Here is a 19,369-nt window from a genome sequence, read left to right as displayed (position 1 = left end):
AAAACAAGGACATCTGTGGTGGGAGGTGCTCTTAGCAACACCCAAATCTAGCATTTTAAACCAAACACCAGTCTGGCCAAAGGGCAGCTTCACTCATCCTTACTGAGACTGTGACAGAGAGGGAGAGCATCTAAAAGCTGGCTGACATACATACAACAGGAATAATATTTGGTATTCTCACTTATGAATTCAAATACCTCAAAGCATGTGGGAGATCTTCATATGAAAGGAATAAATATTTTGCATTGACTGCAGTCAGTGTTTACAGTGGAAAGTGATTTCTTGAAAGGCTGAGACAGTGCCCAGTATTGGGTTGCATCTAAAAGTGTTTTGGTCGTAATGGAGCAGCACTTTTCGTACACCCAGGTGCCAAGTGGGATGGTTGGTTTTCCTTTTCCCTTTGAGTATTTTATTTCATCTTTCATTTGGGTCAGCTGTTCAGGCTACAGAGATTTCCACAAGTCAGATTTCCTTCTAGGTCATTAATGGAAAAGCAGAAGAAATGAATCTTTGCAAAGGTGATACAGAATGGCAAGAAAAAAAACCAGTGCAAAAGGTTCCTAATGTTAGTACAAATGGAGGTGCTTTTTGTAGGGAGTTTTGTTTCCCTTCTGAATTGCATTGCAAGGCTGACGCTGATGGAGCAGGAGCCGGCCAAGCCCGCTCTTCCTAAGAGTACAGGTCTCGTCATATCTGAGGACCGCTTGGCTGAAAAGGCCGTGTCTCCTAGACATTACTGAATCCACCCTGGCTTAACCACGTGTCTCCAGCCATTTCCATCCCTAGCTGGGTGGCCATGCATGAGTTTATAACACTGTTTAAAAATGTATGTGATTTTTTCTGTACGTGGACTTTTTTTTTCATCCTGGCTTTTTTACCACAAGCCAAAATTGCCATAGGTAACTACTTTCCCACTGTGAAGACATTTGTTTCCTGTTGACATTTAATTAGTAGATACATTCTGTAGGTCAAGTTAGAGGGCAAAAATAAAAATCAATTTGAGATGATTTAGCCCATTCTTAATCAGCAAAATGTTGTTTAGAAATATTAAACTGCAGTAAAAATCCACATCTATGCGGACTCACCTAGAGTTTCACAACAGCAGTGAGGACAGGGCACAGAGCTTCCTATTTTAAATGTCTTCAAAATATCCCTTCAAAGAATCTCTATTAGGTGTTAGGAGTATAGAGCCTGTGGCATCCAGTTACACAGTTTTGACCATTTAAGAGAAGTGAATAAAATAGGGTTAGTTTCAGAAGCATACTGTGAATGGATTACTGTTTTAGCCCTGAAAATACACATTTCTTCCAGCAGTATAAAAGTGAGGGAAGCGTTTATGCCACCAGTGTAGGAAACACATCGCTCTTCTCCAATGGCTAAACTAGACTACTGAGAGCTATCAAACTTGCTAATGACTGAGGGAAAGCCTTCCAGTGCCTCACACTGGTAAAACCTGAGTGTTTTCTGTAGCATTACTTCCGTCTGACACCAGTGTGAATGAAAGGCAAATAGAATGCAGCATGAATGTAACACATAATATAGGTGCTCTTAATGGCAGCGAGTGAATATGGAGAAGCAAGTCCAGCAACCCCAGGAGGCAACGGCATAAATTGCCTAAGGCACACTCTGTTACTTTGAGCCTTACCCAGTAGATACATTTCAAAACTAATGACATTTAAATCACTGATGTTCCAGAGAAAGGACTATGAACTCTGCTGCTTTGTGTAAGGGAGGAAGAAGGGGACAAAATGGCAGGGCTGAGCCAGTGGTCCAGGGGACCATCCTCGAGCCCTGCCATGATGACAGGCAAGGAGACAGCTCGTATGGGCAGATCTCAAAGGTGAGTCACTGACTTCTGCTTTTCAAATGCATACGCTGTCCTGGGCAATGTGTAAATGGTGTGTTTGCCATTAAGTAAGGGAAAATCTGAACTCCATTCCACTCAATCAAACAGATTGTCCTTATCAAGGTCTGTGGTGAGCCAGGCAGTCAGCTGTAGGAGGCTTGTAAAAGAGTAAGCCTGAGATGGTTTACAAGGTGATACTTAGAGATGTCTTCAAATCATCTGAGGCAATCACTGCTTTAAAAGACAGACATTAGCTAAGAATATTTGTATTTTAAGGGTAACAGGATAACTTGGGACAAAATGCTCACCTCCAGCTCACAAAGAGTTTTCATGCCTGAGATTGTATTACGGTTTAGAAAATCCACAGCAAAGTCTCCAAGTTTGTTTGAAGACATGTATGAAGAATTATATGGTGAAATGTTTCATTCTGGCTGTGAAAAAAGTTAATTCAAAACAACTAAAACGTCAGCCATAAAGATGTACAACATTTTTCAGGAAGCCTTGTCCACCTTGAACAAATGTTTTCATAAAAACCAGCCTGCCTGTAATAATCACTGTTATTGAAAAGACATCGCAAGGTTGCTGTATGGAAATATGTTAAATACGTTCTGAAATTCAATCTAATATAATTTCAACATTAGAGCTCATTCATAATCCTGTATTAAAAGCCTATGCAATTTTCATGAAATATGTCTGCCTGTGTAATCATGAATGCTGAATATTGTCATGGCTTTCCAGGAATTTTCAACCTCAATGCAGAGGAAAGAAAACTCTTCCAACTGGACTTTTACACCAGTGAGAAGAAATAACAATAACAGCTCTAAACTTAAAATAAACATTTCTGGAAAAATACTATCTTTTAAAAGAGGCTGTAGTCTGAATTTCAAGCTACTAGTAAGTAATATGATGCAGAGGCTTTGAATGTGCCTGTGGCTACAGCTCCTTGCTTTGTGTGGTACAGGGGACAAGCAGCCCCAGTACGAAGGAATCTGTTTACTCACGGCTAGATTTAGAAAGAGATCTCTTCAGATGGAGTTGGCTTAAACCCCATAAATATTTATGTTTTGAATGCCCAGTTTACAACTGGATGTAGCTGTTACTCCGGTTATCAAATCAAGCCTTGCTAATTCATGCTCAGTGTCTTGGGGATGGAAAGGTAAAGAGAAAATTTTCAGCATCACCGTACATCTGATGTGCTTGTATGAGGTACACTACTTGCTCATCATGATTTTCTTTGTGTTTATAATTTTATAAAAGAAGCAAAGCCTGTAAAGTAGTACTTGCACATACAAAAGGGTGAAGAACGTGAAAATTCTGCTTCTCTCTAATGTTTCTGTTCACTGATGGTTCTTTGATATTTTTCCTTTTTATGAGCAACCTTTTTTTATTAGTGGAATATTGCTGGTTCCATGGCATAACTTTAAAATGATAGGAAAAATTATACAACTGGGATCTCAATTATTCAGCACAGCCATTTTAATCCATCATGTTATTTGATCCAGTACAAGGTAATATACATCTTATTTCCAATTAGAATACAATTCTCACTATATTCATCATCTATTGATGTCTGCTTTTCCATTTGCCGGAGACATTAAAGTCTGTGATTCAAAGGGTGCCATTCAGACTGCCCTACTTGTGGACAATTATATAGTGTCCGCAAGGCTGTGTGTAGGTTTGATGCCTGTAGCCCAGGCCAGCTGGGAGCTGCCATATGCGTTCTTTCCTGCAGTTTCTCACCGGCTGACAGCATATGGCAGGAATGGTTCCTCCGTGCCTCTGCAGCCCTGTGCCATTTGTGTGAGCAATACCGCAGAGAACATTTGAGACTGATTTTGCATGTGACAAAAAGATCCCTTCTCCCACCTGAGGGCCTTATCCTGCAAACCCCTTTGCAGTGCTGTGCATTCTGTGACCCTATGCTTTGCTCTCCTTGCTGTCCTGGGGGCGAGGTGGATGGTGAACCAGGGATGGTGAATGGAGAGGAGAGGAGAAGAGGGGAGGGGAACAGGAATGGGAATAGGAATAGTTGTGGGTGAAACTGGATTGTGGCTCTGACCCATCACCAGCTGCCTGTTGCTGGGTGATGGTGGTCCTGCACCCCTCCTTCTGCCCCTGTCCCTCCGCTCCTACTGTTCCCTCATGCTGATAATTTTATACTGGTGTTGAGCTGGTTTAGCTGTCTGAAGTCACAGAAGACTAACCCAGCAATAAAGCCACAGGTAATTTGGACTGCTGAGGTGAACTGACTTACAGCAGGGTGAGATGAGCCCTTGATCTGGTAACCAGGTGCAGAGGGGAGGATCAGCAGGGTCTGGGAGGACTGTGGAGGAGATCGTGGGGACCACATGTCACCCCCCTTAAAGGGAGTGACAAGTTGCTATGCTGTAGCACATGACTTCACTGCTCTGCTGCTCTTTCCCCATCTATATAAACAGCTAACCAACCCCTTCTAATGCTTCAAAAATGTCTTGAAAGGTATCTTGAAAGCCTCCAGTGAATGAAAAGCTGATATTGACTGCAAAGCTGAATGTCCCTTCCATGAGTTGGAGCAGACATGTGCACTCAAGACTTACACCAGCTCCATAGTATCAGTTTAACATGATGTGAAAACTCTTCAATATTATTCTGGCTTAAGTAATTCATATCCAGGTGGTGCTGCCTTGAGGGAGCCCTGTCACCAAAGGACTCCCAAAAGCCATAGCTGGCTTTTGCTCTATGTGGCATTTGCACAACAAACTCCCTGTGGTGCAGCCCATCCATAGTTACTTATGAACCTGGGTGGGTGTCAGCATTCACCTTGTGTTTACCTCCATCCTGTGCTCACAGGAAAGACAGAGTCTGCTATCTACGTGAGAAAACTTCAGAAATTTGTCCCTCTGAGTTAATAGATGTGTATCCAACTTTAGTTGGCCAAGAAACGTGGAAGAGGCCTTTGCCTATGTGACAACTACCTTGATGCACTTAAGAGATTTCAGGTAGACTGTCCCTCTCTCAGATTTTAGGGTCCCTTTGAAAGTAGATTTATCCTTGGTCTTTTGGTAGAGTACGTACACTATAGAAAAAGGCAAGAGAATACAAAGAGCAAAGCTCAGCAGCACTCACAGCCACATCCTGGGCTGGGTGAGAGAACCTCTTTGCACAGCATACCTGTGAACTTGGAGGTGAGGACTGGAAAGCAGATTACTTTAGATGGGGGTAGGACTCCTGTGACGCTTCCATGGAATTAGAGGTTGGCTCACTCCCATTTCTTTGGTTTTCTAATATGCTAAACTCCCAAGCACAATTCACGCAGATCTGAGCTGAGAGCAAAGCTATAGTATTGAAATAGACTGTTCAGTGGGTTAACTTGAGTTAAGGAACTTTCCCAAAAAGCTGCTCTAAAGCTCCTTACAACTGCTGCAGCGGTGGCGAACAGTGTCTTTGGGGAGCGACCAGGTCTAAACTGAGAAATCACACCAATGCCCACCTCTCTGTGTACAGCGGGCTTCATTCTCACACTTCCAAATGAACACGCCGCTTCCCACATATGCAGCTGTCAAAGTGAGATTTTAACTGTTTCCGTCTCAAACCTTGCTTCTTTGTCTGTGTATAAAGTGTCCTGGCAGATGACCAGGTTACTGTAAGGTGATGTTGAGAAGATGGATAGGGAACAGCAGTTCACTTTCTTATGGGACAAGAACTAGAGGGGACCCAGTGTCATTTCCAGGCAGGGAGTTTAGCGGAAGCAAGAGACAGAACCTTTCTGTACAACACAGAGTTACTCTGAGGGACTCAGTGCTACAGGACGTTATGGGGCGCACAAGCACACATGATTCCAAGGGATTAGGCAAAATTATGGAAATACATGTACTATTTAAAACCAGTGATACAGGCACAAACGTGAGCTCAGGGATATCCTAACCAATTTAATGCTTGAAGCTGGGAGTCTATAGCAGAAGCAGATTGATAACTTTCTAACAGATATTCTTTAAGAGGCCACCACTGGCATGGATGGGAGAGAGGAGGCTAAGCGAGGTTGCCCTGGGCAGCTGCTCATCAAGTGTGACACATGCAGCTCACTCAGGCATCCCGTGTGTATGCACATTAAGTGTACACATGCAAGCTCACCCTTGCTTGCCCTACAGTAACTCTTCCCACCCTAGACCCTCAGTCTCATGCACATTTGTGAAAAGCCAGGGTGAGAACATGGTTGCCTTGCCCTTTGCTCTGTCTTTCACCCCAGGAGAGGAATTTAATTTTGCAAGGTGCTGAGCACTGTTGTTTCAGGGCAACTGCTGGTGAGCTCTGTGCAAGCCTTGCTTTGAATTGTTTTTATCAATGAATATTTTTATTGCAGGTGACACACATTTGAACTAATGCAAATTTTTAAAATCCTTTGCAAAGGTGTGGAAGGGTATGAGCATACAGCTCTGAAGTTTTATAATCTTTTTCCAGGGGGCTCTTTAAAAACTGTCCCTTTGCTAATCTCAATAGATAGCAAGCTCTAAGAGTCATGGTAACACTGGAAAACTTTTGGTATCCTTAGAGACACATTCTTGCAGGGACTTTTACAAGTAGATCAAAAAGTAGGTCTATATATTTTCACATAAACATTTGAAAAGCATTATGGTGGAAATACTTTTTTTTTTACTTGGTGGTAGCAAAAAGGGCCTTGATAGTTGTAACATTATGAAGCATTGGCATCCTGCAAGTGGAGGTTACACAACAGAGGAACTCCAGACTCTGGCACCATAAAGCTTTTCAGAGCAGATCCACATTTATGCAGAGAAACCCTGAGATTTAACTTATGGTTGCACGGACCAGGAACAGGAAATTTCCCTATGATGGTGTAGCCAGGCTACATGCAGCCTCTTGAAAGCTGCAGGAGGCAGCCACATCATTTCAAAGGTAAATGAAAACATCCCTTAAAACTGCAAATCTTCCAAAAGCCTCTGCCCAGCAGAAGGTAAAGGCAGCAAGTTGCTGTGTGCTGCTGTTTCTTTGGGACAAGTGATTACTGCTGCTCAAGATGTCTTTTGGAAAGGCTACCCAGGAACACACGTCCCGGGAAGGGGCACTAACAAGCACTGTATTTGTAAAGGTGTTCTGCATTTTGATTTTTGCAGGGAGTTGGGAGGCTGCCTTAAGGATAAACATTTCTTAGTGGGGGATGAAGCAAGGGGATTCCCTGGATTAGGCAGGGAATGGGGATGTGCATTGGTGGGGCAAAGGCAGTGATCTCCTGCAGCATTTGATGTACTTCACTTGTGGGTCTGGAGCTGGTGCTAGAATCTCACACCTCTATGAGATGCAGTGCACTGAGAAGCAGAAGGACTTCAAAACATGTTTTGAATTATTTAACCTCAAAACATTAGCAAATGCAGATGCTCTTGGACATTGAGCTGAATCTGTAAGAACGGGGGAGGAACACAGGGAGAAAGGAAAAAAATTTAAAAGCCATGGGAACAGGTAGACTCATATCATTTACGTAGGAGGAAACTAAGGCACAAAAGCAGTTATGAGCCATCTGAGGTCAGTCAGACAGTAATGTTGAGAGCAGGGAACCTTTAACTCGCCATCCTTGCTTTAGTCCCCAGACATGTGTGACCATGCAGGAGAGACCCTTAGCTTCTGGTCTGGATGCTGACCTTGCTTCCCTGCTACTTGAGGCTGAGCAAGCAGATGCCCCCTAGGCTTAGAGTGAGGGTGAGGAGGGAGGTTTTGGGGGTGGGGGTGTGTCACTGGTGACAGTGCTGATGGGCAGTGAGGTGACTTTGTATTTTTAAGGTGACTACACCTGCAGCAGGTAGCAGAAGTTACTGGAGAGTAACTATTCCAGAGGGGACTGTCAAAAACAGCCACCATCATGGGCTGTGTACAAGCAATAAGAGTTTTACTTCTCATCTGGCAGCCCCAAGCAGTCATCCAAAGGGTTGAAGAAGAGCAATATCTTGACTGCTCCATGCAAGCCAAGCCTTTCCATGTCCCAGTTTGCGGCCTTTCCCTGCCTGGTGGGAATCCCTCTGCCTGTCCCTTGCATTTGTGCTCACATTGACAGGATGTGTTGGCTGGTCTGGGGTCACCAAGCTGCAAAGAAACACGCTCTGTTGGGTCTGGAGCTATGTGCTTGCTTTCATCACATGGATATGCGACAACGTGTCACTTTAAAGTAGTTCAAGTAAGAGAGATGGAGGAACATATGAGGAGGAGGGAGGCAGGAAATGTGTCATAAATCCACAGCGAGAGGGACTCTGAAGTAAGAGAATTAACGATTCTGGAAAACACATAAAAATCTGCCATAGAAAGGGCACTGTCAATGCATCCTGTCAGTGCAGTTTGCTTTTTATTTCCTAGGGTTCAATATAATATGAAAACCGTTCACCTTTACTAGATGATCCATGAAAGCCTGTATTTCACATGAGATTTGGTTTTCGTATGGATAGACTTGTTTTTTCCAGACACTGGTGGATATCAGTCGCCGTCATATAAAATGAGGCCACCAGCACCTGTGGTCTCCCAGGGACTGTCTCTTCCAAGTGCTGTTCCTCACGCAAGGGCCACTTTGTTGTTTCTACTTTTCATTTAAGTAAAGCTGAACTGAGGAATGCATAGTTAAATAAAAAATAATGGAGAAAGATCAGACTGAAGTAATTCCCCCTCCCAAAAAATCCCACTCGTGCAATCATCAGATATGTGAGGCTTTGTGCTTTCTCATGTTGCTGTTGTAAAGAGAAAGACATTTTAAATCCACTCAAGTATTACAGAAAGTCTCAAATATTACAAAGAATTTCTGTAGACATTTGTCCCACTGCAGGAATCTCAAATTCCCTCAACACCTAGAATATTAAGCAATCTGGAGCTTGTACTTTTAGACCAGGAGTTAAGAGAAGGGAACATCCTGGCTTGCCTAAAAATGACTGGTGAAAGGAAAAATTGCCAGTGCAGCAACCACCAGCCTCTCTGGCAGTCAGCTGTATTCTTGTTCAGCCACCCCCACCGCCTTCATGACACTTAACATGTTCAACACGGGGAAGAGGCCTCCAGGCCCTGTCCAAAAGACTCAGTGATGCTAGTGAACAACAAAGAACAGGATTTACTTTGTGGAACCGACTTTAAGCATGATGAAAAATAATTTCTTTACAAAAGCAAATGAACTGGGAAATCCCAGCCTGAGAGGAGGACTTCCCCCTGACAGCCAGCATGTTCCTCACTGGACCTCCTTGTCTTACTCCTTGGCCACGCTGCGTAGTAGTGAGGACACGTACCAGTAGTTTTGGTGGCAGTTGATTACAAAGGGTTGATTGTGTGGCTTTGTTTGGCTGCATCTGCAGGGTATTCTTACAGACTTCAATGCTATGCCATGGGGATGTAAAGAAGGAAGAGCCCATCACACCTGGGCTTCCCTGTGGGGACCCACCAACCAGACAAGCACACTGCTCCCTTTCTCAGCCACCCGCTTTACCTTACTTTTCTCCTCCTAGCACAGTTCGAGGGATATTGCTGCTGAGACTGCATTTTCAATTCTTCAGTTTCAGTGTTAGCCTACGTGTAACGTATTAGCGGTGTGAAATGGAGAGGAAGGAAATAGAGGGGAAGCACAAGGAGCAAAGTAAACATCTTCAAGGAGGTAGAGACTGCACAGAGAAACGCTCACTCACCCTTTTGAGCCAGGGATTTAACATCCTTCTGCTCTGCGTGACAGTCCCGCTTGCAGCACTGCCCTTTCAGGCTTTGCCAGGAGCCACAGAGGTTGCAGAGCCATGTGTGTCAGGCCCCCAGGCCCCCATCCTTCATCACGCCCAGCCGCATGGGACCTGCTTTCAGCTCTGAGGCATTAGAACAGTACAGATGCATTTGTCTCCAGGCGAGCAGGCTGCTATGTATTGGGACTTCTGCTGTCTTTTCCCCAGTGAGGGGATGTCAGGACCTGTTTTCCACATACAATGGCTCAAATCCTGCCAGGAGTCAGAGCAGATGAGACAGCTTTGGCCTGTGGCCCTCTGGGCACCAAAGTGATGTCCATCCTGCAAAATCCCGCAGTGCTGGGAGAGTGGGCATAGCAGCCCCCGCTGTTACCAGAGTCACAGTGTCTGTGTGTGCAGAAGGACACACAGGTTCTCCAGCTGCTGTTGCGGTGAAGGGCAAGGTCTGAAGTTCCGTTTGGGAGAGCCAGAAACCCCAGGAGCCCCCAGCCCGGCTGAGCCAGGGCGAGCACCTCTGGGCAACTCATGGCACAGCCACACTGCAGCCCTTACGCCCCTGCGCCAGTGCCTTGCCTGGGAGGGCTGCTTGTGCAGCGAGCCTGCAGTCCTCTGCTGCTGCTGGGAGAGCTGCTGAGGTGGCAGCTCGAGAGTATGTGGTTGCAGGCTGGAAATGTTAAGAGGCAGGTAGTGCATGCCTTTGAGGTCCTCCTGGCTTTCTCTCACCCCGTCCACCCACTCCAGGCAACAGGAGTCTTTCAGGACTGTTGCACAAATGCAGCTGTAGCTGGGAAATGGAGCTGAACAGTAAAAAAGAAAAAAACCCACAGGGCTCCTCACTGTGAACCAAAACCACAGCCTGACTGCTTTCTGGGTTGGAGGAGACCCTGGGTCTCCCAATGTGAATGAGCTGTGAGGAGCCTGAGGTGGCTCAGGGCTGAAGTGCCTGGAGGCTGAGGTCAGCTCTGCTCCTCCAGGACTGGACCCGCATCTGCTGGACAAACCATGTGTCCTGAGGCTGCATGGCTGCTGTATGAGAACTGATGTGTTTTTTATTTGCCTTTTAATCAGGGAAGTGTGTAGCTTCAGTGACCATCAGCAGGGTAACCATGTAAGTGTAGGTTGTTGTTATGGAGCTACGTGTTTGTGGCCTTATCCAGGTTCATTCTTCATTTCCTTCTCCTTGGTGTACTTTCCTGGGCTCCACACACAGAGCTGTGCTTGCAGGGAAGTGTCGTGCTGTGCTTGCAAGGAAGTGCTGTAGCTTGCAAAGGTACAGGATGATCCCAGCCACTCTGCTGCTTACCCCTTTGCTAAAACTAGAACTGTCCTAAGGTGCTGCTCGGAACCCTCCTGTCTGTTGCCAACACCCAGCAGGAGTGCTGCAGTGTCGAGGAGACCACATTTTTGCTGCATTGCAGCTGGAGGCTGGACAAGCAGCAGCAACACTTCTAAAAATCATCTTTTCCTTGAGCTGGAGGCACAGGCCATCATTTGCCTGTTTTCTGGTTACTTCAACTTCTTAATTCTGCAATGGCTACAGAAGTGCATCTGTTTCAGTGTTTTTTGGACAATCTGTGCTCCCTCTATGGGAGACAAACAGGAGATCTTGCATGCAGCTGACCTTTTTCCAGCATCTTAAAAGCTGCTTAGGCGAAATTTCACCCTGATTTTGTTTCTTCAGCTTTGGCAATTTGATGTCAAAGTAGCAGTAGGTTGCTGCTTCACCTGTGCTTCAGAGAGCTGCATCTAGTGTGTGGAGGCCATGGGGGCTGTGGTGGGCACAAGCAGCACTACCAGCAACTTGACCTGGGCCAGCCTCTGACTGGGGCAGCCTGGTCTTGCTGGCTGTGTTCTGGGAGGGCAGAAATCAGCCCTGGACCCTGGGGCACAAGCAGGCTGTGGGGCTGCGGATGGGGAGGCACAAGGCAGATAGCCAGGCTGGAAAGCACAGCCTCTGCAGATGCACGTGGCTGAAAGATGAAGGTAACAGCTGGCGAAACAGCTGTGGGAGTCACGCACAGAAAGAGAAGGTGGTCTGGTGCAGGGATGACAGTGCAGAGGCTTGGGAACACAGTGGCAGTGGCCACCCCAGCTCTCCCAGCTCAGTGGGAAGCCATGGCAAGTCCCTCATGCTGCTGGCCAAGCGGGCTGGTGAACACAAACCACACAAGAAAAAAGGGTTTTTTTGGAAACAAGTGCAGAAACATGTGCCTCTATCAGTGGCCTTGCCTGCTAGTCAAGCTACCACAGGGCTCCATGCATTTTTTTGGTTAAAATGTGCACTAAACAGCATATGCAGATGTTCTTACATATGCATGCCCGGTCCTTGGCTCCAGTGCAAGAGGGGCTGTGGGAAGAAAAGGAGGGGTTAAGACATGTAGCTCCAAGTACACTGCATCCTAAAGGATTGGCAGGGTGGGTTGAGGGGGGGCTGTTCCCATGAGGTGAGGCTGGAGCAGCTGTGGCTGAGGGTACTGCTGAGGGTCTGGCGAGGCTGGGAGGGTGTTTGCTGACTCCAGCCCCCAGCCCCTTGGCACACAGCCCAGTCCCAAGAAATATAAACCAAAGAAGCATAAACAGATGATCACATGAAAAATATATCATGATTAGCCAGATAGATTCCAAATGTTTGTTCTGTAAACTGCAACAGGCAGCACAAGTGTTCGCTGCAGCTGTAGTTTCTCATCTTATTTGTCTAAGTGTGCCATTAAGCTTAGACATGGGCAAAATAATCTTTCCTTGATTCTCACTTAAGAAGCTGCCTTAAAGATATATTATAACAATGTTTGATTCGACCCTTTTGCGACTGATATTATACCGTAAACTGATTCTCACTTAATAGAAAATCTGCGCATTTTTTCTCCTGGGTTACTTACTTTTCCCTCTGAAGCCAGTAAAGTGGTTTGTTTTGTGAATGAAAGCTGGATGCCTTTAGCAAGATGGCATTAACACTGACCTCTGCTCATGCATTGAATTCCTGCCCAGCAGGAGGCAAGGTTGGAGGAAAGGGTTAGTTCATTGATGGTCAGAACCTGCTGAGCACAGGGCTGTTAACCTGCCTCAAAAGGGAACTGCTCAGAGGGCTTTTCTCTTTCTTGGATTAGCCCAATGAAGCCATCCTTCTCTCCCTTTAGTTTTAACCATCTGCTGGAAAGATGGCTCTGATTCATCTCAGCTTGGTAGAGATTTTTTTTATATATAAAATGGCAATAAATTGGGGGGGGGATACACTGTAATTTTCCTATAGCTACTGCCTGTATCAGAGAAGACCATCTGAATTTCACAGCATGAGGCATTTAGCAAGGACAATGCAAAGAAATCAAAACCAAACTCCTTCAGCCATTTCCCAAGAAATTCAGCATGTTTTATACTCTTTGGATCCTAAAACGCGTCCTGGAAGAGGGATAATCTGGAAAAGAAAAATTTTGTGAAGCTGATTGCCAACAGCATCTTCCGACAGCTAGTGCATGAGAGCTGTTCTGAGGGAGACAGGTCTATAATTTATGATGCTACTGCACTCTGAAAAGGTATTGTGTAAAAATAGCAACTTTTCATTCAATAGTTTTATCTGCTGAATACGGTGATAAAACCTGTGGTCTGCTTCTTTGGAGCTGGTGAGGACCCAGAGTGCAAGTCAAACCCCAGAAGGTTCACACAGCACAACTTGAAAATACCCTGTAGGTTTTTCTCTCCTTTTGATTGTCATAGTTCTTTGGAGCCAAGACAGCATTTGGAAAATAGCTGCATCCACACTCATTCTTGCACCATCAACAGATTCATTAACTAATCTTCTTCTCCTCCTAATTTTTCCCCTGCCACTTTGGCTACAAGTTGCTTCAGCTGCTGGTGGAGGAGCGACTGTACTGAAATCAGAGCAAGATGTCCATAGCCCAAGTCAAACTGTAGCCATAGCAATTAGAAACACAACATCTTATTTTAGCTCTTCCACCAGTGCCAATCAAGAAGAAATCCACTGAAGCATCAAGGAGAAATCTGTTAAATTCAGTGGAATTGTACCAGCACAAGGTTGGTTTCATTGAGATTAGGCTCTAACTTTGGTGTCTTTTGTTTTATTTGTAAATTGAGCAGATAGCAGCCACTGAGAGATCATTAAATCAAAACTCAGCAATTTTCATTTCCACTTGGGTTTTTTTGAGTAAAACCATACTTTGTTATCCTTGCCAGAGTCTGCAAGGACTAGTTTGAACTATTCTCACCAGCTAAGACAACACTTCTTCTCTATAAGGTGTGCACATTGAATAAAGCTTATCAATGTAGTTGTTTCTTTTTCTTTTAATTCACCTCTTGACCTTTTAAAATTACTTTACTTAACAAAGGAGAATAAGGCCAATCCAACTCCCATTAAAGTCAGCAGGAGCCTTTTCATTGACTTCAGCTGAAGTTGGGCTGGGCCCAATAAGACTAACTTTAAAAGTAAAAAATAGCAACTCATATAGAGCTTTATCTTGCCCCCTGTGGCTTGATAACTGACCTCCCATCATGTTTGCTGAGACAGGATCGGGCCCATAAAACTATTACGTGCCTAATCCCATAACCCAAAGCTCATAAAGTATTTGCATTTCCTCTTTTTAATCACACAGGAATATTTGAGAAGTATTCATGACTTTATGAACAGGGAAATGCTTCCAGCTGGACAGATTGGATTAATCTTTGGGTTGCTTTCTCCCCCAGAAATTTCCCTTTTTTAACTGGAAGATGACAGGGGTAAGGGGCTCAGTGATGACATCATGCACCTCCTTCACTGTTTGGCTTTCCTGCTCCATCTTCCCCACAAGCACCATCCTGCTCCTTTGCCAGTACCTTGCTACATCACCCCAGCTCCCATCCTTTGCACCATTTGCTCTCCCAGAAGTGCCACTGGTCTCCTCCACCTGCTTGTCCTAAAGCTTGGAGAGCAGTAGCTGGAGGCGTTCAGCTGGGGCAAGGCGGTGAGATGATTGCCTGTTGGTCTGACAGAAGAAGGGAGACAAGGTTTTTTTTCTTTGCTGCACTTTTGGCTTGAGACACTTTACGTTTGTTTTCTAAATAATGCTTAAAATATACCCTAACGTGAGGAAAGTTCCACCAGCTACACAAACTCTCAGTCTGTTTTATGATGTGGATTTTCCAGTGGCTCTGGACGTGACACAAAGCTGATGGTTTTCTCTTTATCAGTTTTTCATGATGCTTTTTTTCCCTTTCTTTCTAATTACCTTACAACAAATCTATGTGGAAGACTCCATCTCTAGCACACCAAATTGTTTCACCACCAATAGAAGAAAGGTCATTTGGCAGCTCTTTGAATTGCTGTTAAAATTGCTACCTACCCTAGGTACTTGTATGTTTTATTCTGGAGACCCTACATCACAAGTTTTCTTTAGGTTAAAAACAAGTCCACTCACTGGCATCTGCAGAGAACGTTTTCCGATGTCACAAAACTATGCTGCTTTCAGAATAATTTGTAGCAGCCACCCAGGGAAAGGTGGGTTTGACACCACAGCCAATCTCCAAGACAGGATGCAGCACCACTGCAAAGCGACAGATGCTGTTCTTCCCTCAGCCTTGTGTCATGAACCCTTCTCCTTTTTCAGCAGAATCTAAATTTACCCAGGTCTTTGAATATAGATATATAGTATATAAGAAAGAGCTCTCAGATATCCTCAGCTTCTCCCTGTGCGAGGAGGAAGGCCCCCCTGACTCCTGACACCGTGAGCCGTGGTATTCTCTGCACTCGCCCAAATGTGCTGCAGCATCAACATCAGTGACTTCAAAGAGCTCTTTCATGTACCACATCTTTTTTAATCCAGAAGGCCCAAGCGAAAGGCAGATCTGACTGTCTCTGGCTTTATTCGGCTTGCCACTTGTGTGGCCCCTTGGAAAGGTTTCAGAAGAGTGAACAACTTTCAGTGCGCTTTCAGCAAGCAGGTGTAAGATATGAAGTTTTTCTGTCACCTGTTAGCAGTGCAAGGTCATTAATGGCTTTGTGTTGCTTTTGGGTGTGTAGGTCCTACTGAGTGAAGGATTCCTCCCCTGCCTGCACTATGGAGAAGTGCTGTTCCCTGGATGAGACAGTGAGCGGAGATGGGCAGTTTCCATTCTTTTCTGCCGAGGCTCCTGCTTGTGTCTCAGGAGAGAGCCTGCTGGCCGTGCCAGAGCAGGGCATGCCATGGCAGGACCAAAAGCATGGCCAGCTTCATAACCACCCACCCTGGCCACTTCAGGGTGAGTTGCCCCTCATGGTACCCACGTGGGCTGCCCCACATGGCACCCACCTCTGCAAGCAGCTTGGGACCATGCCCGACTTCATGATATGGGGGATGCCCTGGGGAGCTGCCTGTGGAAGGGTCAGCTTTCCTGGGAGCAACAGTTCAATGAGGGCAGCCCAATCTCATTTCAAGAGCCTGCATGCAGGGAAGCCTGATGAGATGTCCATACCTGTCCCACCAGCTTACCCTTCCCAGACATGCGGGTGCTCATGGAGTAAGGGATGCTGCTCTCCAACCCTTCTGACACACCATGCAATAGCCAGAGGAGCCAGCCCAGCAGTGCCCCTTTTTGAGAAAACTTTGATTCTGCATGTTCTGGATGGAGCAGACTTACAGGAAAATACCTACATCACACAGCAAAATCCTCTATTTATGCTGTCAGACCCTTATTGTTGCCACATGTTCAACATCGTAGGTCTTTTCTGCCCAGTTCTTGCTAACTTCAGGCAACAGGCACCTACTTCAGGACCTTAATCACTGTAAGTTCCTTCTATCATCTAGTTCACTGTCTGAAGGAGCCCTTGCTGTCTGCTAAGTGCAGAGGGAGCCCACCAGAAAGGGGCAGTTAGGTGCCTAAAGTCAGTTGGGATAAACCCCAGGCTACATCTTCAAAAACCAGTAATCAAGCCTTTCCCCAGCTTCTTAGTCTCCCGCAAACAGGAGATCTGATTAAAGATATAGCTCACTTTTTTGGGAATCTTCTGATAAAGTCGTGAGTGCCGATGGCCTTGCTTAGAGTCGAGTGGCACCTAAAGCAACATTTGTTCTTAATGATTTATGTAGATGCAAATATTCTGGCAAATTCTCTGCTCTTGGATCTCTGCAAGGAGAGGCAAGCCAGATACTGCACTCTACTGTTAACCAGAAACCAGAAAGAAGGGAAGGCACATACCACATTTACTGCATATACTTTCATTGGCCAAAAAAGGCAGGCAGCCAACAGCCTATTCCATGCAGCAACCATAGCTTCATTCCGCTTTTACAGCAAAATGAGAATGGCAAGGCATATGGCAGGAGGTTATATTTTGCATTCTTCATTCTTATTACAAGGTTCAATGTTTTTTGTTTACATGCTCAAAGTACAGAGGCCATGTAATTCTTCATGTTTGCAACTACTTGGGTACAGCTAGGAAGAAAGTTTGGTATTCTCATCTAGAAAGCATTTGTCTGTAGCCAGTCACTTATAAAAGACTTTTTGGATATTTCTTTCCATTTCTCTGTTCTTTGAATATTAAGCAGCAAGCTGAAACCAATTCCCTAGAAGATATAATGCTTTCTGCTGCCCCAGCCTGTCATATACTTACCAAAAACATTGATTTACTTTGGTCCCAAAGATATTGCCATTTTTCTGATTGATTGAATGTGGCTGTATATTTCTAAAATACACAAATGTGGGACATCCACAGATGTATAATTAATGAATTGTTCTGGCCATATTTACTACAGAAGTTGCCTGAGCCTTGGTTGGAAAATGTATCCATTCTGGCCTGTGCCAAGTGCGTGCCAACATGTAGAATATTTACATTGCATTACGTGATACGAATGTTTTTAAGAATCACTTGTGTTCTTCCAGTCTGTCTGCCAGAAGTGTTGCCCAAATCCATTCCCTATTTAATCGTGAAGGAATGCTGTTCAAAAGATTTGGGGTCAGAAGTGCTCAATAAATCAATCCAGATACTCTCCTAATGAGTGGTGAATTAAACAGCATTTGTTTTAAGATCAGAGGTCCTCTTGGGAGATTATATTTTATTGCAAGCAGAATTACTCACTTGCAGGTATCAAGAAGTTGGGAGTTAAGACCTGTTAGGAAGGTCCACAAAAGAATCTGGATCTTCTGTACTGAAAGTATGTGATTATGTCCAAACAACAATGATAAATAGATGGGACCCAGGTCCTCCACTGGAATATCCTGTTTCCTGAATTAAGGAGAAAGAAAAATGTTGTGGCTTCAGCTGGGATGAAGTTATTCTGCGTTTATATCTCCACATTCTTATCTTGCAGACCATGACACAGGGGTTCAGAACCAGGAATGTGGAGAATACAGCTGAGGTGGAAAGGAGATGCTTGGAGTCCATATTGGCCAGCGGGAATGGCAGCTCACTGTGACTGCTGAGAGCAGAGCTCTGCATCCTGGTGAATAAGGTTGTCCTCTGTAGGGCTGGGCTCCTTCCTCTTCTGAGGAAGGAAGGCAGGAGAAGCCAGGGCCTTTTGCCGGCTTGAAAGACAGTATGCAAAATTTCAGGTGAAATAGTTGAAATGGAAAGGATTTTGCTTGTTTATAATTTCTTGTTTATTTCTAGCCTTCTGTGTTTTTGAAAATTGGCGTTTTTTCAGAGCATTAGAAATTAGTAATTCCATCTTTCTGGTCGCTCTCCAACTTTCCATCAGCCACCCTTCTCTGAGCAGGCCAGCAGACTCACTCGTGCATGGAGGTAGCAAGTGAAGATAAAATGTCCCCATGCAGCCTAAGTAGCATTGTGGGGCTGCTTTACAAGGAGCAAGTGAGAGTCCCTGATCGAGCAGAAGAGAATCAGGTCCCACACCTATAGCTAGGGAGCCACACTCCATGCTAGGAGAAACTAAGGATGCATTCAAAAGGACCTGACCATACCTCATCCTTCTATGTTATCAGGAAAAGTGTAGCCAATTCTCTCTGGTGCCCAGAGAAACACAGGTCCTTTCTGTTTGCACATTATTATGTTTTTGGCGCGTGTTACAATTTCATTTAATTCTATTTTAAACAGATAGTCTGACATTCCTTTTCCTGCCGGAGTTCCATATTTGGACAGAAATAGCCCACAACACAGTAGTGTAACACATAGTCGTGGGGTGGGACATACAGATGAGATGATTTCCAGGTGAAGGATGTTGGTGCAGAAATTTGAAATGTCCTCATAAGGGACAAGGGCTCTGAAACTACAGTTTCCACAGAATATTTAACAATCCATGCTCTGAGACTGAATAATTAAATTAAAAAAAAATTAAAAAAAAAAAATAACTTAAGGGTAGTGTGGGTCAAAACTTGGCATTTTCTTTCTGTGGGAAATCCTGACATTTTCAGACAGTTTTCTTTCTGGATTGGAATAAAACTTTAAAAAGTTTTACCTTTCCTGTGGAAATGAAATTCTGAAAATATTTTGTTCTGGGAAGCTCAGAACATTTTTTTTTTCACTTTTTCTGAAACCAAACGCAGCAGACATATGCTCACTGTGGGGGGATTGTCTTCTCAGGTGGCTGCCAAGTCTGAAGTGCAATGGTGTCAGATGTGACCCCACAGCATCCCCTGGACTGCTCCTGTGATGTGTGGTGCATAAGAACCCCTCAGTCTAGTTTTTTCTTGGGCCTCCACCCCTGCTATGTGTCCTGCATTGCAGCAGAGCCTGGGAGCTGTGGCTCTTGACCCAGAGTTGTGCTGCCCATCAGGTGCTGCCAGGGGACACTTGAGCCTGCAAGACTGCCAAGAAAGCTTCAGTCTGGGGATGGTAAAAGTTTCCAGAATCAAAAATATTTTCATGAAACGTTGATTTTGACATATCATCATTGAGCAATAGGACAAAAGGAAACTGCCTCAA

The 19,369-nt window shown here is 44.9% G+C and overlaps 1 protein-coding gene across 1 annotated transcript in view; it reads left to right on the top strand.

The window, feature by feature from the left end:
• Positions 1-18,800, top strand: part of MSRB3 (methionine sulfoxide reductase B3) — a 108,380-nt gene extending 89,580 nt beyond the window's left edge. The window contains exon 7 of the mRNA XM_055808349.1: positions 17,799-18,800. Coding sequence (XP_055664324.1) covers positions 17,799-17,903 — 105 coding nt within the window. The 3' untranslated portion in view covers positions 17,904-18,800. The remainder of the gene's footprint in view (positions 1-17,798) is intronic.
• Positions 18,801-19,369: the final 569 nt, after the last annotated feature.

Source organism: Falco peregrinus, chromosome 6 (assembly GCF_023634155.1).
Source record: "Falco peregrinus isolate bFalPer1 chromosome 6, bFalPer1.pri, whole genome shotgun sequence".
Lineage (NCBI taxonomy): Eukaryota > Metazoa > Chordata > Aves > Falconiformes > Falconidae > Falco > Falco peregrinus.
Note: the sequence above shows the minus strand (reverse complement) of the source record. Positions and strands in the feature narration are given on the sequence as shown.